Genomic DNA, 26770 nt, shown 5'->3' with positions numbered 1-26770 from the left:
AGATTCTCATGTAGCATTTCAGCAGGCACCAGGATTGACTTCTGCGACGTCTTTTTATTTATTTATTTATTTTCTCCTAAGAGGGGAACAAGCCTAAGGACCAGCTCAATTCCAATCTCTATACCCAATATCTCTTGAACCAGGAAACTTGTGAGGTCATGCCCTTTTGGCAGTATCTAAAAATAAAGTGATTTGTCAAATGCCGACCTCTTTTTACCCCCACACCATATTCCATCCTTCCAGCTATCCATCCTTCTTACCGCATACGCCTCGTCAAATTATTCGATGAGTTCGGGGATCAAATCCAGTATCATGCCTTGTTATCCATGCGCCTTAACCCATCCTAACCTATGGAGTAGCGTATAGGAATCTTCAACATCCGCCGTGGGGAGTTCAAAGAAGTCCATGCATCCCCTTCTCATTCACATATTTGACGAAGGCCGCACTTGATGTGGATTGTTAGTCTCACCTGGAACACAACTGGGGGCCAAGGAGCCTATCTTACCCGTCGTCCGTCATCCACTCATTATTGAAATTATGCTCTGTTTTCAGTATGTGCCATAATGGTATATGTTCGACATCATACTTGATATCTTCGCCAGCCTGTGCATTGTGACACTGACGTCCACACTTCCACTTCTGCCCGTAATGTGAAAATATTTCACGTGGGCAGACGTAGGTTTTCTTTTCTTTGGTAGCAGCTCGCACAATGGACATAGCCCTGGAACTTCCATCTCCCATTACGGCCATTGTCTCCCCTTCGACTTCCCCTTCGACTTCCTTCACGGAGGTATGCCAGGTTACACATTTGTGATAACATTGGTCCTTGAGCCAAGTAACTAGACGGTGACACTGGAAGTATATTGCCTCCTCCAGGATACTCGTGTACAGGTGATAGTTGTGTCCTTTTGCTGCATCAAATGCCAGTGGGAAGACTCCTCGTCGAAGATACCGAATGACATGTTCAAACGCCTCGCCGTCAGCGTCGATAAAGATGGACCCGTCTTCCATGGTTGGAATTGTCCATTTCCCTGAGAAGTAGGCCTTGAAGTAGTCGCTTCTCTCAGTCAAGGTCTCAGCAGTTGTGTGAAATGTTCGTTCGCCAACACGGAGCATCACAACTTTGGGAGTGTTTGTGACGCTCATGGTGTCGGCTAGGAGGAGCGCGTATCGGGTCTGCTAGTTGGCGCCAACACTTGGTTATGCAGGCTATTCTGGACCTGTGTCGTGATGGGTAAGATTGTCTGCAAATCAACTATCTTGATATGTCCATGGAATCTGGTCGCGTGGGGCTAATTATAGAGAAATTTCAAAAGCAACTAACTAGTTACACAAAGTAGCTAGTTAAGTATCCTAACCCATGCGGCTTTGAACCAGCACTGGTGGGGGAAACGTCTAGTTTCTTCTCTTTGTGAAGACTTAAAGCTGTTCATATATCCTAGGCTTATTGCGATCATGCTTGGGCGGCTCGAAATGGGTGTGGGTAAATGCATTGACGTCTATGGTAGACTTTCTATAAAGTCTTTGGCGAAAAGAAACATTTCAATACTATGAACATAAGTGGCAAGATTCAGGCGCGATTTGATTTAGATAAGCTCAAGAAGATGATCAAAGAGGTAATCTCCAGCAAGGGGATACCTAAGGATGAATTGCTTGATAGCGGTGAAAAGCGAGGATGCCACGTGTACGTGATTCCATACAACATCTATACAATGGGGAGCCCTACTCTAACCATATCTCAACTTTATATGTGCTGTTGATTGCATAACGAAGGGTATCCGGAGTTACAAGCTTATTGACAAATCGAATGTCCCAGCTACTATATGTCAGGCAGCTCTCGCAACTTCGACGGCGACAACGTTCTTCAATTAAGTCACTAAAGGTTTCTCGGATGAAACTTGGATGGTCTGCCAATTTCTTTTCTAGTGTAGTATGCTCCTGTTCTCACAGTCCATGGACGTTGAAGCTGATAGGCTGGCCACCTCATTATTTGATAGGCTGGAGCTTGACCAAAGAGCCCTCAGAAGATGTGTCTGCCTCTCTATGCCCTAGCTGCAGAAAGGCAGCTTGGTTTTGGGAGATACGAAGAACCTCTAGAGCAGTGCAAACGTATACTCTATGTTAACTCAAGAATTAAGGACCCTGACCATCCAGGACAACTGAACAACTGAAGTCTCAAGCAGGGCTTGCTTCACCCTACCTACTGATCGGTAAGACTAAAATGGCAATCCTGATACCGCGCTGAGAACCCAGTCGAAGGGAGTAAAGAGCCGGATGAAACCTTTCTGCTCGGCCTTGCTACAGCTATTTCGGAGGATAAGCAATATGACAAAGCAATTCTGATATATAAGGATGTTTTAGAGATGTTATCTAGAGCAGAATCCACGAACAACCCCGTATTTCTATTGCGGGTACAGTCCCATTTTGCGAATTATTATATACTCAATAACCAACTAGAAGAAGCTCAACCCCCTCGAGAATGCTGTGCGGCGCAACGGAATCTTGCCAGAAGGAAACCTCGACCTGTTATACTCACAGGAAGTGCTTGCTAGAGCCTATCTCGCCAGCAAGGAAACGCATAAGGGCATAGATCTTCTCTAGCGTATTGCCAGCATGCTCAAGAACACGACGTTATTGCATGTAGTCGTTCCTGACCTTACTCTTTGCGAAGCCTACCGACGCAATGGTCAAACCGAGCGGAAAATGCAACTGCTTGAGGAGCTTGTCGTCCGAGAAAGGAATTGCCAGTGGATAACATTTATCGAATAAGGTCGGAGATTCGACCCCGCATGGCCTATAAGGAATATGGCTGGCCCGAAGAGCCGCTGCCATTGCTCAAGGAGGCTGTCACAATCCTTTACCGTTGCGCGGCAGAAGGTAATCCTGATCGAGAGCTCACACAGCAGGTGCCTGTCGAGCTAACTGGCTAAAGTGACCAACCTGCGAGCACACCGATCTTAATAAATCATGGCTCGACTAAATATGGTATCTTGTCGCTCTATATCTGACAATTAGGTGAGCACACCGACTTATCGTTTCAGTGCATTTTTCTCTTGTCGCCCCGAGGAAGTTAAGGATGATCGTCGTTGATTATTTGTTATGCTTTTTTATTATACTTTTTTATGCATAACTTCCTAATTAGCGAGTTGATTGGTTCAAAAACTTAATTTTTATTGGACAGGCGGCCAGCCAATTTCCTTGAAATATTATTGGTCAATTTAGTTATTACGTAATGAGCTAAGTTACCTAAATTCAACGTCAGGCCAAGGCGTCCGCTTGTGTCTGTATCTCTAAACACAGATCTAAATAGGCGCTTTCGTGGCTGCTTGACAGTTGATGCTGCTTGTAGATACTCTATAGTAAACTAGAGCTTCTTAAGCCGAAAGCGAGAGCACAAACAAAAATAACAAGCGCGAACATCGCAAACCTCCCACATGTTATCCATCCGCGAATCATTTGGAGCCCTTTGCCTGGCTTCCTGATACCAACACTCTCGAGGATCTGCTCACAGACTATCTTACTTCCTGCCAAACAAACTGGGACCCCAGTACCGGGGTGTGTACTGGCACCAACGAAGTAGAGTCCCTTGATGGTGTCGTGTTTGGTCTTCGGGCGGAAGCTCAGTACATTGAAGAAAGAGTGAGAAAGCCCCAGGATGGCCCCCTGGTGGAGATTGAACTTCTCCTTCCAGGTGAATGGTGTATTGACTTGCTCTGAGATGATACAATCACGCAGGCCTCGAGCACCCGTGCGAGATTCGATAGTGTCAATGACTCTCTCTCGGGTTTTAGACACAACAGAATCCATGTCGTCAGCCCAGGCGCTGTTGTCAACCAAATGACCCACTGGGACAAGTGCCACTGCAGCGTCCTTGCCCTGTGGTGCTGCACTTGGGTCAACACGACTGGGAACATTCACGTAAAATGATGGATCGGCTGGTATTGTGTGGTCGTTGAAAATCGAGTCAAAGCTTTCCCGGTACTCGTCTGCCAAAAAGATGTTATGTGGCTGCAGTTCTGGAATGACGCGATCGAAGGACCAAAAGAACGAAATAGTACTGCATGACGAAGGTCGCGTTTTCAAGTCGTTACCCAGAGGAGAGATTGGCAGGAGCTCGTTATATGCGTAGACGAGATCGGCATTGATAACAATCGTATCTGCAGTCAAAGTCTTGCCGGACCCTAGTTTCACTCCAACTGCTGTGTGCCCGTCTTTGGAAAGCTGGATTGATGATACAGGCTGGTTGAGGAGATACTTCACTCCCAAGCGCTTCCCGATATTCGCCAATGCCTCTAGGACCTATTCACGTTATTAGTTAGGAAGTGAGTTTATGGAATATAGGAATGCGAAATCTGGGTGGCTTACTCCTTGGAACCCACCAGCTGGATACCAGATACCATCAGCAAGCTCGGAGTACTGGAGCAACGAATATGTGGCCGGGGCATCGAAGGGGCTCATCCCAAGATACATGCTTGCAAAAGTGAAAACTCGTCTCATCTTTTCCGAAGCGAAATATCTGCTCGCCCGGCTGTATATGCTCTCAAATGGATGCAGTGGCAGGGTAGAGAACAGGAACTCAGCCCGAAGCATGCTGAAGAGGCTTGTGAAGTTTTTCTTCATGACATAGGCCATGGATAGGTCGTGGTGCTGGGCAGACTCTTTCATGTACGACAAGTACTGGTCAAACCCTGTGTCGCCTTCATAGCGCTCTATTTCCAGTTTCATTTTGGCCAAATCCGTTGACATGTCAACTCGGTCATGGTCCCCAAACCAGATCCGATAGTTGGGCTCGCACTTGAGCAATTGAATTCCTTCATCCTGCATTGAAGTACCGAGGTCTTTGAAGATATCCACGAAGAGCCTCGGGAGCAAAAGGAGAGACGGTCCTTGATCAAATCTCTGGTAGCTTTTGTCAGTTCTTTCATTCAGGTATCTTCGAAGCCGTAACGTACATAGCCATTCTCCTGGATAAGCGAGCATCGACCGCCAATGAATCCGTTCTTCTCCACCACAGTGACTTTGAAGCCTTCTTTTGCCAGACGAGCAGCCGTAGCCACCCCACCGGCACCAGCCCCTGGTTATTGGAGTGTCAGTAAATATGGTGAATGTCCCAGAGAATATGTGACGCCTTCCTTACCAACGATAATCGCAGTTCGTTTCTTCATTTCTATGGCTACTCTGAATACTCTGGTCACACGTTAAGGAAGCCGATCTCCCCAACTGCCATTCCGTACCATCCGGGCTCTAAATAGTTGCCTGACCTTGCACCTTGCTTTTCCTGCCGGCAAAGTATTGCAGATGTCGACCCATGGCAGCCGGATAACTAGAGGGTAGTATCGTCTGGTCATACCCACCACCCGCATCCACTACTGGACACGCTGGTCCTTTTTTTCCCAACATCTATAAGAGCACCTTGACAGCACTGGTCCCCGAGGAGGGCAGACAAACAGGCTACCAAACAGGGTTATTTCAGTAATCTTTGGCCGGTGAAGGCCTATGTAGCCACAGCAGGGGTCGGCTTTCCTTTTGTTGTGGTGCTTTGTCAGGTTGGAGGGCCCTTAAGCCGACGAGCCCACTCCGAGAGCAGACCAGGATGGAATCAAGGGTGATGGTGGCTGACGGCAGTGCAAGTCAGCGGAGCCGGAGGGAATCGAGAAGTAGTTTACGGTATGGCAAAGGGAAATCAAGATTTTGGATCCGTGGTTGACTACCATGGCTAGAAGGCAGTCGCTAGGGATATATGCTACGTCTAGTCTGCCCGAGGAAATGTGCTTCAGACCTATCTTCGCCAGACTAACCGCACTAAATGGATAACGAAAAGCAGGAGAATGCCTCAGGGGCGAAGGCTCCCAGCATACCTATGTACGTGGGATTTTGAACACCCTCCCCCCCCCCCCCCCCCTCTACTATCTAGTAGCCCTTGTTTACCAGTTAGCTATCAGGTACGTACATGGCAATTTTGCGCCGATGCACAATACTTGCCCACCTACACCTTGCCGTTATACCGGTGATATTCCGGAAGAGTTCAATGGCGGACAGTACGTTCGCAATGGGGGGAACCCATCGATGAACCATGAGTATGGGAGGGATGTCCACTGGTTTGACGGTGATGGGATGCTCAGCGGTGTCTTCTTTAGAAAGGTTAAGGGCAAGGCGGTTCAGCCGGAATTCGTCAATAATTACGTTTTGACGGATATTCTCCTTGCTTCCCGGGCGAATCCAAAACTGCGCGTGCCCATACTTCCAAGTGTCACAACGTTGATCAACCCAAGCTCATCGATATTCAAGATAGCTTATGCCATTTGTCGAGCCATTCTTCTTGTCCTTTGGTCATATGTAAATGGCTCAAAATGGTCGATTAAGAAAATCAGTGTGGCCAATACCGGCATCATTTATCATAGCGGGCGTGCGTTGGCCACTTGCGAGAGCGGACCGCCAATGAGAGTAACGCTACCGGAGCTCGATACAGTGGGTTGGTTCAATGGCCTGAGGGCGGAGGGAGAGCCAGAAGATTCAATATCTCCATCTTTAACCGGGTTCGGAGGGCCTGGATTCACAGGATTTCTGAAAAAGTGGACGACCGGACATGTAAGTGTACTAAGCTTACTCTCTGTATAGTTATTAACCGTTTAACTGACTGGATATAGCCCAAGGTAGATCCCATCTCTCGCGAGTTGATTGTCTATCATTCAACGTTTGCCCAGCCATTTGTGCATTACTCCGTTGTACCCGATTTACGAGCCCAGGAGGCTTCCTTGGAGCAGTCAGAACCCCTTTTCAACCTTCCCGTCCCAGGAGTCAAGTCAGCCAAGATGATGCATGATTTTGGCGTATCACGCCAGCATACCATCATTATCGATCTTCCTCTTTCTCTAGACCCACTGAACCTGGCTTACAACAAACCAGTTATTGAATATGACTTTTACGGACGCACTCGTTTTGGTATTTTCCCCAGGCGTAAACCAGACCAGGTACGCTGGTTTGAAACCGAACCATGCTGCATTCTTCATACCGTCAATTCCTGGGACGACAGAATTACTGATAAGGGGGCAACTGTGAATCTGCTTGCATGCCGAATGACAAGCGCTGCCATCGTTTTCAATACGGGAAACATTCGGCCTCCACCCAATCTACGGAACATCGAAGAGGAATGTCGCCTTTATTACTTTCAGTTTGGTTTGTCTCAGGCGGAAAATATCATATCTCACCAGTGGGCTCTCTCTGTAATATCTTTCGAGTTTCCTCACGTCCCCCAACACCTCGCCATGTCAGCTACACAATATGTTTATGGCTGTTCAACGTCAAAGGGAACATTCTCTACGGCACTTGGGGGCGCCACTAAAATCGACTGCCTTGCAAAGCTGGATGTAAAGGCATTGATCAGCAAGGGCCTTAGAAGCCCCCCACGATCGGTGACAGGCTCAGTGGATAGCCGATCCATTCAGGAGATTTTGACTTCAAATGATCCAGACGATCCCATCAAAATATTTCAGACGCCCTCCGGGTGGTACCTACAAGAGTGCTGCTTTGTTCCTCGCACAAACGGGGTGTCGGAGGATGACGGGTGGCTTCTGACCTTTGTGTTTGATGAATCCCAGCTCGATGAAGACGGATTTGCCCCAGTGGGGAGCAAAAGTGAGCTGTGGATGATTGATGCCAAGACTATGCGTATGGTAACGCGCATTTATCTTCCTCAAAGGGTACCTTATGGATTACACGGCTGGTGGTTTTCAGAAGATGACGTTTGCAATCAGCGGGCAGTTGAGACTTGCCGAAGCGGTTGAGGAATATTTTGTTATTACTCGGTCGTACTAATTAGTTATACTTATGGGAAGTTCTAATTTTATGCACAACCTTGATCATACGTACATGTATGTAATGCTCAAGCCTCCTCCAGCGAGCCTTAGTTTCGAGCCGGTGTACACTTTTTTTAGTGGAGAACAATAAACGTTGAAGTAACATGGATAATCTTAATAACGCAGATAAGTATAAATGTTAATAACACGGATATTAATCCCGGAATAAGGTTAACCTAGGTTGGGTTAAAAGTGGATTCTATTTATAATAATTCACTACCTAGTTATATAGTTAACTCAAGTTGTGGTTAGATATTACATCTACCTTTATGCATCTGTGAGGTAATATTGACACAATATTGCACATACTGGAATACTTTTCCTCCTTTAGTAAATCAAAACTTGATTCAAACTATTCATAGGTAGCCAGATACGACCGGATATATAAGTTAGAGTGCCCGGGTAAGTTAGTTAACAGGTAGCTGCCTGGTTGAATGACCTGAGATGGCACCACCATCATGACATTGCCAACCAGGCGCCTTTGAACCGCCTCCAACGCGAAACCTTCAACTTACCGTTCCAGACCTTCATTTCATTTTCGCGAATAACTTGACCAATGTCCATATAAACCGTAACTGTCGCTCGCACAGGGGCTCGAACATTTGCTGGGAGTTCTGAAATTGCTTCCTGCGTATCCCGGTAGCATTTCTCAGCCTTGTCGAGTAATCTCCTCCTCAACGGTATCAGTTTAGGATTTCTAGGCTGATTGACCACCATAGAGGGAGTAAGGCCTTGCTCTGCTAGCCATACGCTCGGAATATAAACGCGGCCGATCTCAGCATCACGAACAATATCTCGGGCGATATTAGTGTACTGTAATGCTCTGCCCATGCCCTCACCAGCTGATATCACTCGTAAACGCTCAGAATCGCTGATAGACACTGGGTGGTGACGGAACACCAGCTCCAGGAGGAGGGTGGCAATGGTTCCTGCAACATGGTATGCGTACACTTCAAGGTCATGTTCTGTAGCAATAGGGAAGATACCTCTCTCGGAATCAAACTTCATATCGATCTCAAAGCCTTTAAGGAGGTCGGAAAGTGGCCCCTTTGGAAGCCGAGATGCTGGTAGCAAATGGACTGCAGCATGCAGCTGTGGTGGAATTGATTTCGTCAGTTGTTGATAGGCTGCCGTGTTGTCCAGTGCAGCTCCCTTTAATTTGAATCTCAATTCCAAGGCCTTTTCACACTGCTTAATCCAATATTGTGCAGTCGCACGATTGGGTGCATCATCGATTAGATCATCAGCTTTGCGGCAGAAAGAATACCTGATACATATGTTGTTAAAACATGCTATCTGAATACATTCGTTTAAGGGAGTATACTTACAATGCGACGAGGTCTAACCGAAGCTGCCCTTCAAACATTGCACTTCCCAAATACATGGTCTGGCTTTTTTGCTTCAGAAGGGTGACAGCTTGTGACATCTCCCGAAGAACATTCGTGTCACAATAACGGCGGCTTCTCGTAAAGAAAAGAGTAAGGAGCCGAGGTATGGAAGGCGTTTCGCCAACAGCAGTGGTGGATACGAAGGCTTTGTACTCGAACAGTGCAATTGCATTGTCCATTCCTGCAATGCCTAGAACAATCATAACGTTTGTTACTAGAAAAAATAATGCTTCCCTAGATCAATTGTTAGCTTTCAGCTAGAATTCTGGCTGGGCTAAATAACTGGCGCGGCTCACTCTAGTTCAAGACCGTCCCAGAGCTGGATATCAACTTTCGTTCCACTTTCTATTACCCAAGTTCCTCTTCTCAAAGCAAGAGTGTCAACTATCCAAAGGTAAAGAGTTGGTAACACAATTGGAACCCAAAGGCTGGCAGGAGGGAGTCCAAGTAGGAAGCGATACATAAGGGGCCTATATAGTTAGTAAAGGTCTTGTAATAACTGTTGGTGTTGTATCTTAGCTACCCACCATTGTAAGAGCAGTATTGGGGAAATCCAAGAGAGAATCAATCCGAGATACATGTATTCACCGCCAGCGCGGATACATGAAATACCCAGAACGGAGATCCCAGTGAAAAACAAAATACCGAAGTCCCTCCATGTCCGAAGAGCTACAGTACCGAATAATCCCTGGGTCAAGGGCTTGATCGGCCCAGATAGGTAGGGCAGAAGGATCAATCGCTTGTTGAAAAGGATATATATAAGGCTGGTGTTGTAAGTTTGAATAATAAAAAAGAAAGCTTCCTCAAGGGGGATTCGAAAAATGGTGTGGCCGATAACTGAATCCGCAGGATACGACCATACTCGAGTTCGAATCAAGTACGAGTCCCATGGAGTTGTCCAAACGACAGCAATCTATATGGGCATCGTCAGTTAGTCAGTGGAGTAAATCATTGCCTCGGAAATGTTTAATAGTAACCTACCGTACATAGAAACACAATTTTATAAACCTCCAGGCGAGTGAAGAAAGGTTTATAGAGAATTGTCAATAACAGAGCGGGAGGAATATTGTATTTTACATGGCTATAAAATCGTTATTCAAGTTGCGTTTGCATATCTATTTTGATAATCAAACTTACACCATCAAATAGTCGAGCCCCATTGTTGCGTGTTTCACTCTGAGTATTCTGGCAATTACCACAGCCCAAAGTGCTAAAAGTTGAGATTTTAATGGGCACTGAAATACTGGCAGGTATGGAGGGCATATTATACATCTTTCGACTACCGAGTCTGGAAGCCAGGAAACCCATAGTGCTATTGTGAGAGAGTGTAACTGCCTTAGCTGAGGTGTTAGTAAGGCCGAACTACATGACAGTAAGTCAAAGTGCCGATCCCCGGTGCTGAAAGTAGCCTTCCACTCATCCACTAGTTCCCTGCCTGGACTAGTTAACTAGTATCGGGGTATCGCATTTTGTATAAGACTAACTTCGGGAAACCTTCGATTACCCGCTGAGCCGATTAGTTATGCACGTCATCAACTTGTAGTGGTGGGTATCTATTTTCGAGAGTCATCCATAAGGCTGATATTCCATACGTAGAGGTACGCCACCATCTGAGCTCCGGCCGATAGTCTCCGGATTACACTTGACGGAGCATGCATACAGCAATGCTAGTTACGTCAACTTCATCTCGTGCTATGAGGTCAAGATTGATAGCAGTACGCCACGCGCGAGAGACAATATCAACCTTCTCCTTTGTGGCTTGACTCGCTGATCCACTATTGTTAAGGGTTCCATAGGAATATTCTTGCAACCTCTCCAGCTCGTTGCCCTAGAGGTTGTATATTGGTATATATGCCGGTTCCGCTCTGGTATTTGCTGAATTGGGTGAGTGACGAGGCTTGCATTCGGCTATGGTAATGCCGGCCCTTTTGAAAACACATCCTGGTAAAGTGATTGTCTAGAATTACCCCTGGCTCCGGAGTAACTTGTCTTGCAGTTGGTATATACATGTGCCTTCATTTATAAGCCCACAGGAAATGCCCTATATCTGCGACTTGATCTGGTCAAACTTTTTGCGATACACCGAGGTTTGTCCCCAAATATTGAATGGCAGCATGGTGTCATATGGTGGTCTGTTATCTGGATTGTCGCAGTGTAAACTCCAAGGATATAGATGTATGTGTCATCAGCGAACTAGGTTTGTTTCTTTGGGGATTAACTTTCAATCCATGCGACAGTTTAGGTTGGATGCCAATTCTAGGTTGATAAAGTCACCATATATAGCACCATCAAGGGTATATCGGTAAAGAATCGTCCGGTTGATACCTAGAAAACCCGGCCCCACCAAGCTACACGGTTGGCCACCTTAAGCTTGTGTCTTTCTGCAGGATCTTGGCCTTATCATTGGCTGCGCTACTGTTTTGTCCAACATACACAATGATGTTAATTGCACTAGCTTTTATTTCATGTCCTCTTTTCGCTTTGTCCCTGGGGCATGCAATAATCACATAATTCCTGCAGAACTCCTTGGTCTTTGTGCAGTAGTCGCGTTTCTCCTTGATTCCGTTAGCCCAGTGGACTCGCTTGGTCAACTGTTGTGCCAGTTGTTTGAGTTGCTTCCTTCCGCTAGCGCTAGAGTCTTCTTGTCATATCATTCCACTGCTGATTAACGGATTCCAGGCCACGCGTTTCCGCCTTTAAAGTCCCGCTCTGTCTCTGATTACTCTGGAGGAGTAAGGGCCCGCCTAGTGTAAAATCCACTGAGGAGTGCTCCGAGGCGTCCACATCAATAATATCCGTCATAATCCGCTCGAAACCATCCTGATTCATGTATTTCCCGACTTCATTGAAATTCCCATGGCTTTTAATCCGCGGTGGATTACGCGATTAATTCATTCATGGAACTGTTCCTCGGACTGCTCCCACGGTCTCCGGCATGGCCATGCGGTAGTAGTACTCAAGGAAATAGATCGTAAAAACCTGTCTATGCTTGTGTCAAGTAAACTATCGCAGCCCTGGAGGAAGCTTGGAATGCAGTTTTGAGTGTATTCTCGGGTAGAACCAGGTAATGTAATCTTTGAGGATGTTATGCGTTCTTCCCACACCGGCGACATTACCCTTTGATATCACCTTCCGGTATTCCTATCTCCTAGTTGGTAGGGCCTCCGGCAATAGTCGTATGATATAATGCTAGGAATAACCGCAGTTTTCTATATGCCACCTCTGTTATCTCTGTGACCTGGCGTTTCAGGGTTCAGGATCTGTCGGAGCAAATGGTGGCTCATCTCCGATGGTCTCAAAGGGGTATCTTGCATTTGGTATTGAGTCTGCCTGTTACTAAAGCGCTCTCCATGGGCGTGAGCGAGGCCATCGGCCAGCCATGCCCCCCCGCCTCGCAATCATCGGTGGCGGTTGTGATGTTGCGACCCGAAGAAGGCTTGTTCGTGCCTGAGCTGAGCTCGAGCGCGATCGCGCCATGCGAGGGCCCCACAGGGGCTCCATCTGGATCTGATTGGATGATGACACATTATGTGATAGAAGCCGATAGTACATAGCTCGACGTAAAAAAAAAAGCCCTTCACAGATTGTCAGGAATAAGGTTTGGCCAATAGGATATTGACAATATAATTATTAATATGCATTATTCCTTCCCCACCGCTAAAAAAATCTTTAACTTGCTCATATACGCTTATTCATCAGGTTAGTTCGAGTTTATTCGCTGGCAGATAACGACTTTCCATTGGACAGTTTCGTGCGCCTTTTCTCGGCCGCTCATTGGCGTCCTTTTTTTTCCGCAGGCGGCGGCAAGAATAACTTGAGCTTGTTCACACTAACTACTTTAGGTAGCAACGCCATTTCCCGCGGGCTGCAAGAGTTAGGTAACTACAACATAACCATCCATGAGCCATATACTCCGTAGATAATCAATAATTACATACAGCCTTGCGGCCTCCTCTCGTGTACGTTTCTGGGATATTCTAACGAAAGGCCAGCCTCGCTGTCGACTCCAACGCGCTGCTTCGGGCCGACTGCTCCACTGGGCTAATGCATTCCTCTGAAGAGCCATCTTGACTTGCAGGGTTGCCTGATCAGTGTATATATATATACCACACTCTCCTTCTGATGCTCTTTTTCACGACGTTATCATGTCGGACAGGGTAGCTCCCAATCTTATACCTCCGCGCACAAGTTCTACAGGTGTCACCAAGCCCACGGCTGAGGAAGAGTGGTTTGCTTCGTCTGCTAGAAGATCTTGTCCTGGATCTATCGGATATCAGCGCGGAAAACCGTTCTCTACTCGGCGAGGAAAGCCTTCTGAAGCCATGTGGACAGCAGGAAAAGAGAATATCGTGCTGGGGCCGTACAGCTATACGGTTAACCAGCCCGGTAAGGATATCCGGGGACAGCTGATCGCAGCGTACAATCGATGGCTGCAGGTCCCAGAGGAAAGCCTTGCGGTAATTACCAAGGTCATCGTGATGCTTCACACTGCTTCGTTACTGTAAGTCTTGCTTGCTCGATAGTCAGCAGTCGGGAAACTGGAGCAGAACGAGGCAACACTTTTTGCTAACATATTACCTCCCAGTATTGATGATGTTGAGGACTCTTCCCATCTTCGCAGGGGAGCGCCAGTCGCACACAACATCTTTGGCATTCCACAAACTATCAACTCTGCCAACTATGTGTATTTTCAAGCCCTAGACGAGATTCAGAAGCTGAAAAGCCCTGAAGCTATCAATATCTTCGTCAAGGAGCTTATGAACCTGCACCGTGGTCAAGGCATGGATCTCTACTGGAGAGACACCTTGACCTGCCCCACTGAAGAAGACTACCTAGAAATGGTCGGCAACAAGACCGGCGGCCTATTCAGACTGGCTATAAAGCTTATGCAAGCGGAGAGCAGTGTCCCTATGTATGTTTATCACTACTATATCCCCTTCCTCTTCTCCCCCCCCCCTCCTCTTACCCATCCACGTTCTATATCGCTAACAACGTCATGAAGAGATTGCGTCCCTCTCGTTGACTTGATGGGGCTGATGTTTCAGGTCTGCGATGACTATCTCAACCTTTCCAACCCAACTTACAGTAAAAACAAAGGCCTATGCGAAGACTTGACGGAAGGAAAGTTTTCTTTCCCTGTCATTCACAGCATTCGAGCCCAACCCGAAAATCGCCAACTTATCAATATCCTCAAGCAAAAGACCAACGACAACGAGGTCAAGAAGTATGCTGTCAAGTACATGGAGAGCACCGGGAGTTTCGAGTATACCCGCAAAGTCGCAATCGAACTACGTGACAAAGCTTTTCTCCTGATCGAGGAGCTAGAACGTACCTTTTCACTGATACCCAGCCAAAGCGAAGCAAACGGAGAGGCTGGAAGTGGCAATTTGGTGCGTGCTATTCTCAATCGAATCATTGACCCCGTCCTGATGGACTGTGGGGATAAACGAACATCTTCTGAAAACTAAGTGATCTATCTATGTGGTTTTGATTCATGTTATTTTAATGTTTATTGTTAACTATAATGTATTTTTCTTTTTCTTTTCTTCTTTTTTTTTTTTGCTTATTAGGCGGTGGAATTTATGTAGCTAGGTACTATCTAGCTGTGGGTGGGGTGGCTATCTGCTTTAACTAATAACTAATTTGAGACCGATATTTACAATCGCTTAATAAATTTCATCATGGTTCTATCTAAAGGCATTATATACGCGGCTCAAGGTTTGCAAAGTACGGAAAAACAGGCACAAAAAGGCGATCCAACCCGCACTCAACCGATTTGGTAGACGTTTTACCAGTATCTAATAGTGTTTGTCAAACAAAACACTATTCCATCAAAACTAGAACACGAAGGGAATAAAAACAACATATCTACCCATTATATATCCAACATCAAAAAACTCGAGGAAACAAAATCCACCCATAATCACCTACATAACAATACAGCAAGCCTTCTCCAGCTTCCTGAGAATGATTGGCACAGCCTTCCGAGCAATTTTCTCAGCAGGGGTTTCCTGCTGATGCCCTTGCTGGTGATGAGGCTGGCCATGTGGTTGACCGTGGTGTGGTTGACCATGTTGCGGCTGGCCGTGCTGAGGTTGACCGTGGTGAGGCTGGTTGTGGCCCTGGTTCGGATGTGACGAATGGGGAGGCATGTTGGCAGGGCCGCCGGTGAGATTGACATATATCCGTCCCGCATTCTCTTCAGTGGCATACTGAAGGCCAAGATCTCGGCAGACTTGTTCAACGCGAGGTTTAATCTTCTGAACGTGGTTCACGGAATGGTTTCCTTTGCCGACGATCCTATTTGTAATCTCATGTCAGTCTCAACGCAGTCCAACGAGAGTGGAGTTCTTGCACATCAACATACACATGAAGATGGTCCTGTCCATGCTGCCTGGCATATTTAATGCGCTCTTCTAGAATATCCTCTGCTTCTTCGACGAACTGGCCATGCAAATCTATGGTGTCCGCAGCAACGCGACCTTCGGCGTTGTTCTCCCTGAAGATGAACTCCGAGGCCTGCTTGTTGTACTGTTCCATCTTCCGGCCATGCTCTTTGCCCTCCTCAGACAACTCTTTGGCCCGCTGGCCGTCTCCATTCTCGTATGCTTGACGGGACTGTACAGGTTATAGGAAGGGTGTTAGTGGATTGGTTCAAGAAGATGCTCAATGCGCGGGAGGAAGGTGTTCATACCCGATCGAAACAAGAACCACGAAGTTCAGCCTCATGCCTGGCTAGTCCTCGTAGTCTATCATACTCCGCCTCTGCATCAGAATGCTGTTCATGGTTGAACGCTTCATCGATTGCCAGTTAGCAGGTGATTGTCAATGCGCCGTCAATGGCTGGCGTCCACCCAGTCAGGACTCACCGCGAGCGCCAATAAAGGAGGCAGACATAACTGCAAAGCAATATGCTAACAGGTTAACAATATATAGTGACTTGCGACTCAGATGAACGGCGTTCGTTGTCCGTATTGAATCGCAGTCTCGTCGTTGCGATTGAATGTCGAGATATGGAGGTTCGTTCTCATCGAACTCGAGGGCGGCCAGGCACAAAACTTTAAAATCCGATGGAGCGAACCATCAAGATCCAAAGAGCCCCACATTTTCACTGCCAAGTAGAAGATTGATAGCCCATTCATTGATCGAAACAGATGATCATCCATCGACTATAAGTAGTTACAAGTCCCAAGGAGTGACCAGTTTAGTAGTAACGAGTAATCTTATGTGACGTTATAGGTAAAGGACTATCGAAACCCATTCTTTTTAGTCACTAGAGGAATGAGCACAGAAGTTCACTAGTCGCTCTCGTATCGCGTTATAAAAGATAGACCTGCTTCTTGAAGAACTCGAGGGTGCATCGTGTAGCCAACTAGTTAACCAACCCATCCACGAAGCTTCCATATCGATGTCTATCGCATTCAAACCCCCTTCAGCAGACGTAAATCTGCCAGAGCATCCGCGGCCCCATAGCCAGCACTTAACGGTTAACATAAACGATCCAGAGGGACATCTTTCATCGTTTCGGATTAGGGTTCACGATAACAAAGCTCAGCTAAGCATGACATTGAAATCTCCAGCGTCGGACTACTTCAACCAGGGATCTCATGAGCCAGCAACAAAGGAGACTCAAGAGCGCGAAATCGAAGAAGGACGCACTTGGAACGGCAACGCGGCGGATATGGCTTGGTTTGCTGTCCTTGCCTTTCTCGGTTTTTGCAGCATTATCATACTCCTGGTTACCATTATTGTAGTATCTGCTCTCACGGTGACCGGAAAGTTGCGGTGATGGCAAAGACTATGCTTGTGAGACGGGCTACACATCGCCACTGGCAAGGTTAGATATGCGGGCTGTGGACAAAACACAGCCCGGTGATGTTTGTTAGACCTAAAGGTTAGCCGTTTCCCCGTCAAAGGGGCCATCTGCATGTCCATTTAGCAAATAGGATGCCTGCTTCACCGAGCCCAGCAAAGTGCTAAATTGTCTTGGTCCACCACCTTGCGTACATAAGTATGTACCCCGTGAATAAGTAGTCCACGTGTTATCCATAGCTCTGTCCCCACGCACCTCACCCATCTTCGCTGTTTGCCGTTCTTTATGTTAGTTCTGTTCTCCGTGTTATCATCTGAATCGTTATCCTTCTTCTGTTGTCGTTGTTTTTTGCAGCAGAAAGAAGCCGAGGCAGACTGGAAAAGCTTGGCTTTCTTGGCGCTTGTTAACTGTCATGTGGCGTGATCTTATCTGATCCTCTGCGTAATCTTATCTTGATCTGATAAGTACCAAGAGCTCCCCTTCCGCTTCCGAGGTTTCTGTGTCTCCCCTCTTTGAATAACAACATTCAACGTCACCTCTTTTGTTTGCTTCTCTTTCACTTCCGACAAGAAACCGACCGAGGAGAAGCAAACACATAACACTCGAATAAACCGAAGAAACACACCTCTGACCCAAAGTAAACCTGTGCTTTAGTTTATACTTCTCTAGTTTTCTGTTTAACCTGGTATTACTAGACACCACGAGCTGTTATTAACCTCTACGACAAAATGAGGTTGTTTATTACCATACCCATTCTCCTAGGCTCCCTGGGATCGTCCTCACCTATCAAATCCAGATCCAACTCACAGGTTGATATCAAAGCATCAGAACAGATACGGGTTGGCTACTTTGACGGAGATACCTTCTACTCCCCGCCCTTCGCTCCTCCTCGTGTAAAAAGCAACAACGAGCTACATGAAGATGGTGATGAGCCTGTAGCTGATACAGCCATCCCAGACTGGCCCACAACCCATCTACTAGCACGCCGTTTGCTCGCTATCTCCTCTACCGCTGTCCTTTCCACGGTCTACCCCAAAGGCTATAGGGACGGCACTCTCGAGGGAACGCCTATTGGTTTACCTGACTATATCGCCGACTGCTCTGCCTATGATAACAACGTTGCCTTGACGAATATCCTTGGACGAGGAAATCCTCTTTTACTTGCCCTAAACATTGGTACAACGTTTAGAAATGCAAAGGCTGGGTCTAAGGTTTCCCTATCAGTTGACTGGTGGCAGCACTCCCGTATTCTACCAGAGGGAGAAGATCCTCTAGATCGTGTGCCAGCTGGGCTTCCTCGTCTTTCACTCCTCGGACGTATTGAGGAGATTCAACTCTCGTCTTTATCTAAAGGGGACAAGGAAGCAATCGAACAGTGCTTCCTCAAAAACCACCCAGACTCCAAATACTGGCTCCCAGGGTCACCAAAATCTCCGCATAGTGGATACTGGGCACGGCTGGTTGTTGAAAAGGCGTTTTGGGTGGGGGGCTTTGGTGATAGAGCAAGAATAGGCTGGCTTGATATGGATGCTTGGAAGACTGTCCCGGAGAATAGCAAGGATGGGAAGAAAGGGTGGGCTGATATCAAATTACCAGGAGAGTGAATGGAGGTTATGCTATAGTTAGATTTCTCTACATGCTTTTTCCCCTTACAATACTTTTTCCCGGTATAACTCCTGTTTATTACTACTGCATCAAATGGAAGACATCTCGGAATTACCATGCTTTGTTTTGAGGGTGCATATACGCTCCTTATCTACTACCAGCAGACCTTAAATGATCCCTTGACTCTCCCGTTAATATGCTTTAGTACGAGGGCATTTCCCTGGAGTGTTAACTAGATTGGCTTTCCTTCTTATTCAATAGCTACGATCTATTGAGGCGCCCTTGCTATTGCAGCACAGGCTTAACGAATATTGAAGCCAAGAGGCGGGTTGAATTGTAATGCGATAGCTCCTGAATACTAGTGTCCAAACCGCAAGGCAAGTTACAAGACTGACCCAATCCTATTTCTGGTCAAAGAAAGCGAAAAAGTAAGTCAAAGAGCTTTAGAGGACTCGTTGAGTTTGATAACCTGAAACGACTCTGGCTACTTCAGCCAATAGGCCGGCGGGTAAGCGATTTCCAACAGGAGCCGCACTCAAATTCCCACATCTCCTCGAGCTCATCGATGACTTCGGTGGTCACATCAGTCCAAGGTTTCTCAGTTGAGCTACCTGCAATCGTTTCAGCCGTCGTCTCCGCCATCATTTCGCGTTCATGATGCTCCAGTTGCACTATTTCGAAGCGGTGACCAGCCCATGCACCTCGGTGTACTGGCGCTCCGACATTAACTTGAATCCCCGCTGGTGGCTGGCTGGCCCAGGATGCCTTGAAAAGTATAACATCGCCAAGTCCCAGTCCGTTTTTCGGCTTGTAAACATACTCTTTCGTGGTGATATTCCGGAGTATCCATTCAGCACCTGGTGGGTAAAAGTCACCTTCCGTTGGGCAGAGTAGTTCAATCATCTGGCCGATAACGGTAATAGGAAGCTTGTAAAACTCGTCGTTGAACCATTTTGAATCGAGAAACCCACAATCTGAAGGCGTACGAAGTCTATGCGAAAGTAGGGGACGACATTCACGTAAAAACTCAGGCAGCGTCGGGTGATCAGTGTCGACCAATTTATGCAAGTGTGGGGCGAAGATGCTTCTAAGCTGAGGGTCGGTAAATACCACAGGAGGGAAGTCGTTTTGGCCAGTCACGTCTCCGAGGCATATGATACTCTGTCCTGCCAATTGTCCTAGGTTGATGGTAAGAATCGACTGGAGATGTATTGCTAGTATCCTAAGAAAGAACCGCGATGTGAGGCCAAGGTGAATGATATCTAGCAAATCTAGCTTTTGAAGAATATGTTGATAGACCTTGAGTGGAAGATACTCGAGCTGCGGCTGGTAGTTTTCAAACCCATCCGACGAGTGAGATTGAAGACTGGGAATGTCATCCTCGCTACACTTGGAAACCTTCGATGGTCGCCTGTCACTCGAGCTGTCGTCGTCAGAGGAGCTTTCTTCTTCCCTCTTGCGTTTTGGCTGTTCGCTCTTGGCTGGGGAGAGGGCACCTGCTGCGAGTCGTGTTTCCTGTATTGTCCCCTTCTGAAGTAGCTCCCCATCACGCATTTGTCCCAACATATCAGACACAGTACCCGGGCTTGCTTCTGGCATACCATTTGTGGCTGCCAGTGAATCCTGGTCTATTGGTGAAGTAAACCCCGTGCTGACGCTAGATAAACTCGATCGCCTTGGTGTATCGGGTGAAGCCATAGTCGAAGATGGAAGTGGCTCAGTAGCTTCCATAAAGGCGTCTGACCTGGAATTGATTTGATATGTTATCAGCAAACTGATAAATGGGTGGAAAGGCGCGCCAGGGCACCTACAGGGGGCGGATATCTGGAACAGCAACATGGAACAAAACATCATTGGCTGATCTATGTAAAAACAATCTCCTTAGCCTGTAAGGGCCACAGATCTTTTTACGAGCAGATAATGAAATGACGTTGAACCACATTTTGACCGGAGTCTCCTCTTCGTCTTCCGTCTCCTCGGACGGCATCCTGACCATCCTGACTGCCGCCTGCGGATCTCGCTTGACCGGGAGCGGCTTTTTGAACACGGAATCTCCCATAATGGATAAAGGGGGTAGAAATGTTGTCGATTAACGAGCTGCTTAAATTTGATTCTGTACCATATGAATATGATAGCAAATGATAATAGAATAAAAAAAGGGCCTTTGGCGGCAGGATTCGACGCGGCGGCCTGCCCATCCGTGTGGGAAAAGGAGAAGAAGAGCAGAAGAGAGGAGAGGAAGAAGAAAATGTGAAGCTTTGTTTGTGGTTTCCCAGCAACAAGCTCTGTCGTCAAAAACATAGAGCAGGAGCTACTCTGCGATTACCAGCGTTAGAAAATTTGGCTCTCAGGGGGGGGAAGAAAGGGGGCTTGATAGACTCACCTATTTATTATTGTAGCATGCGAGTTGTTGTTGTTGCATATAGGGATCTATTATCATTGAGTTATGTGAATCTTTAGGCATCACTTCTATCATTGATTGATAGTTAATAGATAATGAATCTATGGCTCAGAGGGAATTAAAAGAGTAACTCCTCAAATAGAGGTAGTAGTGGTAACAAAGAGATGTTGAAATAGAGTGCATTAATATAGAAGCATCATGTCTGTTGACATATTGCTATCGAGGTAACCCATGGTAGAATGTTTTATAGATTCCTTAGTCCTTACGCCATCTATATTGGCTAAGGATAGCAGGATATATGGAACATATGTTCTTCATACTTCGGTCAGGGTAGGCGGTCCCTGGCAATAGCCTTTCACCTACTTTGCAGGCATGTAGCTATTTGTCCCACGGAACTAGCCGCATGACAGAGATGGTATATCCAGGTTCTTTTTTCCCCTCTGAATCCCGGTACCTGCTCATGTCCGTCCTTGGGAGCCCTGGCTGGCTGGTAGGTGTTACCAGCATTAATATCTACCAAGCAGCGGTAAGGCCGTCTGATAGCTCCAACCTAAGATAGGTCCAGAACAGCTCAGCTCACGATTTAAGGGACAAGTTACAGTCTCGAAGTACCTTCCTGGCTGCGGCGGAAACTCGACCGATTTCACCTCCATCCTGTCTGGCAGCATCAAGACCCCGCTGAACCGGGAGGTGGAAAATCTGCGTAAAAACTCTTAGTCGGTCTTCACGAGATTCATACATATCCGCTTCCTCGCTTTTAATACTGCCGAATAAATCGAGGTAGGCGAACGGAGATGACCTTGTCGGGAGAAGGTGATATTGAACATGACGGAGAGGGAAACAAGCCTGACTATCATTAATTCCTTGTCCCTCTTTCAATAAACTCTGCTCATCAGGCTTGCCGATCCCTGCCTGCAGGAATTCGGCAAATATTTGTAGTACCCTTGCTGTTAGCTTTCCCTCGCTTCCAGATTTCCCAAATGAAGTTTTATTAGAAGACCATTTTGTTGAGGTCTCGGTATGCCATCCAAGTAGTGAAAGGAAGCAATTCAGCGTTTTAACCCATCCCCCTGCTGCAGATACTAGTTCCTGTCCAGCAACAGAAAGTAGCCAGGAGAGAATTTCCACAGATGATAGCCTGATATCCGCCGCCAAGTGTGTCATGCCAGCTCGAAGGTAAGGTAAAAATGTAGATGCATGACCTTCCAAGTCAGCTTGGGGAAGAACCTTCAACAACTTAAGAAGCTGGGCTCGCACTCCATTATTGCCATCCAGAATTAAAGGGAATAATAGCGGTAGGATAACTCCTACTGGTCGGGGAAGTGGTGAATCAACGGGCCTCGATGAGATAGCGGTAGTGAGATGAGACAAGGATTCCTTGCGCTGGGTATCGGTCTTGGAGCCTAATAAGGACAGCGAATGGGTAAATTGGGAGGATTCAGACGGCGCACTGGTTGAAAGTGACTGTTGATTTAAAACGATTGCTGAATAGTGATGTAATAAGTCAGCTCCGCCCATCTCTCCCTCCACACTAAACACAAGGTCTTTTAGGCAAGCTTACCTTTCGATTTGAAGCTTGTATTCGTAAAATTCGACGGAGCGGCCTTTTTCTTGCCAACCTTAAGCTTCGTTTTCTATGAACAGTTAATTACCCGAGCGCTATAGAGCATCTCATCTCATATTCGTTGCTTGCGCGCATATTTACCTGGAAATCCTTTTTCTTTTCGTTTTTCTTTTTCTGACTGGAGCCCATTGCTGCCCGACTGCCGTGAGTCAAGCAGCTGATAACAATTCCGCAGCTCAAGATATATCAATGACTAGGAGACCAGGTATAAGAAACAGCTCCCGCACTTCAAATGGAACGTGGTCGCTGGAGAAATCCGTCGATGTCGTGTCTAAAAAAAAAAAAAAAAAAAGTAAAGCGTCGTTCTTATCAGGCTTGGCTTCCCGCTATCTCTGCTTAGTCATCAATAAAGGCTAAACTGTAGAGCAACCTAACAACAAGAGGGCATCGCAAGACGAGCAAAGACGAAGAAAGACCAGATATCTCTCGATACAAGGGTTGTTTTTGTTTATTTGCCCGTCCAGCTCTGAAACACGGTCTTTCTCGGATATCTGTTTAGAAGATAATTGGTCTCTTGCTAGAAGATCTAACGATGAGTGAACGGAACCCGGTTCGTGGAGAGCATATCCCCTATTCGCTTGCATACCATATTAACTGCTAGCTATCAAAGCTGCCAGAGGTTCCCCAGCACGTAGCTACTCAATTGTCTCACCTCACATCACGGCCCGGGGTACAGTCGACATTGATACTTTCGCGCAAGGATGGCTCGATAATACAGACAACAGGCCTTCTGGCGGCGCCGAGTACCACAAATGGAACGTCACCGACTTCCGCACCATCAGCAGAGGCGGCAACACCTTCGTCAATAACGGACCAAGATGGTGAACTCTCGGAGGCGGCCAGCAGCCCTGTAGCCGTTCAGCCCACAAGGGATGCAGTACCGTATAAACCTAGTCCAGCAGAGACACTCGCTGTACACATACACGCATTCGTTTCGTCGGCATCATCCCTGAGTACCGCTCTATCTTCACCAGCAGGTAATGAGGACGACCATGAAACAGAAAATGAGAAGAAGAAAAGTCCAAATAAAGACAGTGAGCTGGCTGGTGGTAATCCATTTGAAGACCAGACACCACCGGAACGCGAGGAAGATGACGAGTTAAAGCTTTTGCGGCTAAGGACAAAGATACACGAAATATTTATAATACCAGATCGCAAGTATCTCCTATGTGTCGTCCACGACGTCTCTGCTACAGCTGGAGGGGCTGGTACTCGAGTTTTGGCACATGCAAGGCAATGAGAAGGGAAGTTGTCTTGTTTTTCAAAAATGGGCATGCCTCTTATATTGGCCTGTCACCATGTTACGTGATATTTCTTGACAGCGATAAGGGGCTATTTTTTATGATCCTGGCCGTGCTTTAAGCAAACACAAAGGCACGATACCCTATCAAATGAGTGTCTGATTGAATTTATTCGACATTATCCACGACTATTACAAAATTTGGCAACAAGTCCGTGTTCCTTTTGACCTAAGCTATGCCCATCCAAATTCGGTACCATAAGATTGTCGACTCGCCAGTTCCACGGGATTGTTTCCTAGGGAAGCCCTGGACGTCATTTTACTTGGCTACAAGAAGTCAGTCGGGTTAGCACATGCGCGAACAATGACAACATGAAGCGATAAAAGAAAAACCAGAACCGGTTGGGGGACGAACCGCCTGGTACACTACCTGTGACATTGGATGCGGCATCCTTGACAGATTGAGCAGTCTCCTGGCCCTTCTGCTTGAGCTCATCGACCTTGCCCTGACCTTGATCGGTGAACTTTTTGGCAGTGTTCTTGGCGTCTCCTACATAGTTAATTGAGATGCGGTTAGCCTAGATGTCTAGCCATGTAGATCCGAGATCGATATTCTTTTGCCATCTAGTAGCATGCAGGGCCTGTTTAGGGGGAAATATCTCACCAGGCTGCTGGGAGCCCTTCATCTGTTCGGTGACCTTGTCCATAATGTCGGTTTTGTTTATAGTGGTATCTCAGCTATCTAGACACGCTCTGCCGTCAGCTTCTGCTACTCTACCTTTCCGCACTAGACGTCCCACTAGGAGTCTCGGGCCATACACTCACTGTAGTCGTATACTAGTTCCGTTTTCTCTTCTGCAACAGTGTGAGTACAGTTATACGGTGCTCTTCCATCAAGGCGGGGGGACCTTCGTCTTCCGGCTCGTTCTTATACGGCGCCGCATGTTCCCAGTTTCACGTGATGCTTGATCTACAGACGTCATGGCTTGTCTCCACACGCACACTCTATCTCTTCATCGCTGCGGTCTACTTTGTATCAACGTCATGGATACTACCTTTTGATCTATATATCTGTCTTATATATCGAGATATACTATTAGCAATGTTATGGCTTATACCGGGGTTGAGAATGAACTCGAGAGATGCCCTGGTCCTCTTTTCATGCAGCATATCTGCTCTGCAAAGTTGGCACACACGGAAATAATATAACGAGAACATCTCAATGTTCCTCTCAGTCGCCACCAAAGGCGATGTCCTCTCAGAGTATAACAGAGCCTGGACAGCTCTATGTCTCCAGTTTTTCGTCCCTTGCCTCATTATCTCAAGCAATCACCTTTCGGGAGAATGTTCACCTGGCCTGGACTGGCTTAGTACGCCTCAAGACTACATAGAGGCAAAGAATGCAGAATACAAAATTGGACTAGGCTATCTAAATCACAGCTCGTTTGTGGTTAGCGCTGAACAGCAGGTTTTTTCTTGGATACGGCATCCCCAAAGCCTGATGATGATATCCAGCGCGGTTAATCTACCCGGCAACACCACAGAAAGGATGTCTGCTTAGCCTACCAATCTTAGGGGTAACATCGGTTCTCTGTACACTTGGTTGCTTAATGTTCAGGAGAGGCAATTAACCCTATTTTCTCGGCCTCTACAATGTGCCCAGTAACAGGAAAAATTGACAAGAAATTCCTTCATAATCGAACCAGCCAGTATTACAACTGTACAATACTGTGGCGCAACTAGGTTGGTCCTCTGGTGCTCAAGGAGAACATGTTCTACTTCTCCGCTACATGTCGGACAGAACTGACCAGAGTCACGTTACTCAACATCTCGACGCTGTGTCCAGCTCACAGCCCCTTTTTAAGGCGTGGAAGCAGTTTACCCTTGAGGGCTTCTTTCTATCAAAACTACCATGCAGCTTGGGTTAACATATGAAAATGGCTTTCAACCATTATAAACCCATTAGTTGGCCTGCGAGGGCCCCTGTTCAGGAATAGCTTATCTGTGCAGAAATGGATCTTACAGCAAAATTCGGGGCCTATTCTAACTCATATTTAACACAATATCGAAGTCTTGCTTCCAGCCTAATGCGCCGACTTGAGAGGTAAATCCTTGTCTAACGGACAGCCAACTTAATGCTGTCAGGCATTAAATGCAACAAGTTCGTACTTCATTGGATCCAGTGGAATGCATATCCATATACTCAAGAGGCCACGGTAAAGGGTAAATAGTACTCTTAGGATGTCGTGGTTTGGCAGTTGGCCGGGATAGCCACACTCAATACCCTAACAATCACTTGAGAACACACTGCATCTCTGGAAAGCCAGTTGTGGTTTTGATCAAGCTAAACTGCAGTGGAACGCTGTCTTCTGTGCGATGATGTGTTTGGAACAGCAATGCTACTTACCATATTGTGTCAACTGCGACGCACAGAGACCAGCTAATATGTTGATATTGGTATCTGTACCTGCATTTACATAGTCACAGTTTCACGGATTAACTGAGATGTCAATTGAAGCCCCCTTTTTCGATCAAGAAGACATCTCAGAGGCCAGGTCGATTCAATATAAATACTTCGTTCTTACCTCCTGACCTGTTCTTTATACATCAGCACAAGACACGGGTCAACAGTCAATATTCCTCACGGAGAAGAAACCCCTCTTCAGAAACTTGGTTTAGACACAGTTTAAACATCCGCTCCCTACATAAACATTTTAAAAATGTTCTTCTCTCACTATATTGCTCTTGCTATGGCTACGAGCGCTGCTCTCGTCAGTGCCGGCCCAACGCCCACCACAGACACCTGCAACGTCAATGTAAGCAATTGTCAATATATCCTCTCA

At 46.7% G+C, this 26770-nt stretch overlaps 9 protein-coding genes across 9 annotated transcripts; 3 read left to right on the top strand and 6 right to left on the bottom strand.

Annotated features, from left to right (window-relative positions):
• Nucleotides 1-501: 501 nt before the first annotated feature.
• TRV_03238 (uncharacterized protein) lies at nt 502-5165 on the bottom strand (the record flags this gene model as incomplete). Its single annotated transcript, XM_003022605.1, has 7 exons — nt 502-1179; nt 2148-2196; nt 2537-2555; nt 3522-4299; nt 4366-4899; nt 4953-5074; nt 5138-5165. 7 exons carry the CDS (start codon nt 5163-5165, stop codon nt 502-504), a joined length of 2208 nt encoding a protein of 735 aa, XP_003022651.1.
• An 802-nt stretch (nt 5166-5967) lies between these two features.
• TRV_03237 (lignostilbene dioxygenase, putative) lies at nt 5968-7784 on the top strand (the record flags this gene model as incomplete). Its single annotated transcript, XM_003022604.1, has 2 exons — nt 5968-6588; nt 6648-7784. The coding sequence occupies 2 exons, from the start codon at nt 5968-5970 to the stop codon at nt 7782-7784; spliced, it is 1758 nt and encodes a 585-aa protein (XP_003022650.1).
• A 528-nt stretch (nt 7785-8312) lies between these two features.
• TRV_03236 (uncharacterized protein) lies at nt 8313-10404 on the bottom strand (the record flags this gene model as incomplete). Its single annotated transcript, XM_003022603.1, has 6 exons — nt 8313-9123; nt 9185-9478; nt 9541-9714; nt 9772-10157; nt 10226-10325; nt 10382-10404. 6 exons carry the CDS (start codon nt 10402-10404, stop codon nt 8313-8315), a joined length of 1788 nt encoding a protein of 595 aa, XP_003022649.1.
• A 2985-nt stretch (nt 10405-13389) lies between these two features.
• On the top strand, nt 13390-14712 carry TRV_03235 (geranylgeranyl pyrophosphate synthetase AtmG, putative; the record flags this gene model as incomplete). The annotated part of the gene is made up of 3 exons (XM_003022602.1): nt 13390-13701; nt 13768-14156; nt 14247-14712. 3 exons carry the CDS (start codon nt 13390-13392, stop codon nt 14710-14712), a joined length of 1167 nt encoding a protein of 388 aa, XP_003022648.1.
• A 459-nt stretch (nt 14713-15171) lies between these two features.
• TRV_03234 (uncharacterized protein) lies at nt 15172-15784 on the bottom strand (the record flags this gene model as incomplete). The annotated part of the gene is made up of 2 exons (XM_003022601.1): nt 15172-15544; nt 15612-15784. 2 exons carry the CDS (start codon nt 15782-15784, stop codon nt 15172-15174), a joined length of 546 nt encoding a protein of 181 aa, XP_003022647.1.
• Nucleotides 15785-17785: 2001 nt separating this feature from the next.
• Nucleotides 17786-18661, top strand: TRV_03233 (uncharacterized protein; the record flags this gene model as incomplete). Its single annotated transcript, XM_003022600.1, has 1 exon — nt 17786-18661. The coding sequence occupies one exon, from the start codon at nt 17786-17788 to the stop codon at nt 18659-18661; it is 876 nt and encodes a 291-aa protein (XP_003022646.1).
• Nucleotides 18662-19151: 490 nt separating this feature from the next.
• Nucleotides 19152-20649, bottom strand: TRV_03232 (uncharacterized protein; the record flags this gene model as incomplete). The annotated part of the gene is made up of 2 exons (XM_003022599.1): nt 19152-20436; nt 20474-20649. 2 exons carry the CDS (start codon nt 20647-20649, stop codon nt 19152-19154), a joined length of 1461 nt encoding a protein of 486 aa, XP_003022645.1.
• Nucleotides 20650-21639: 990 nt separating this feature from the next.
• TRV_03231 (uncharacterized protein) lies at nt 21640-22816 on the bottom strand (the record flags this gene model as incomplete). The annotated part of the gene is made up of 3 exons (XM_003022598.1): nt 21640-22466; nt 22625-22697; nt 22769-22816. 3 exons carry the CDS (start codon nt 22814-22816, stop codon nt 21640-21642), a joined length of 948 nt encoding a protein of 315 aa, XP_003022644.1.
• A 519-nt stretch (nt 22817-23335) lies between these two features.
• On the bottom strand, nt 23336-23962 carry TRV_03230 (uncharacterized protein; the record flags this gene model as incomplete). Its single annotated transcript, XM_003022597.1, has 2 exons — nt 23336-23535; nt 23611-23962. 2 exons carry the CDS (start codon nt 23960-23962, stop codon nt 23336-23338), a joined length of 552 nt encoding a protein of 183 aa, XP_003022643.1.
• Nucleotides 23963-26770: the final 2808 nt, after the last annotated feature.

The sequence above is a fragment of the Trichophyton verrucosum genome, assembly GCF_000151505.1.
Source record: "Trichophyton verrucosum HKI 0517 chromosome Unknown contig00274_1.f1.exp, whole genome shotgun sequence".
In the NCBI taxonomy this organism is placed as follows: Eukaryota; Fungi; Ascomycota; class Eurotiomycetes; order Onygenales; family Arthrodermataceae; genus Trichophyton; species Trichophyton verrucosum.
Note: the sequence above shows the minus strand (reverse complement) of the source record. Positions and strands in the feature narration are given on the sequence as shown.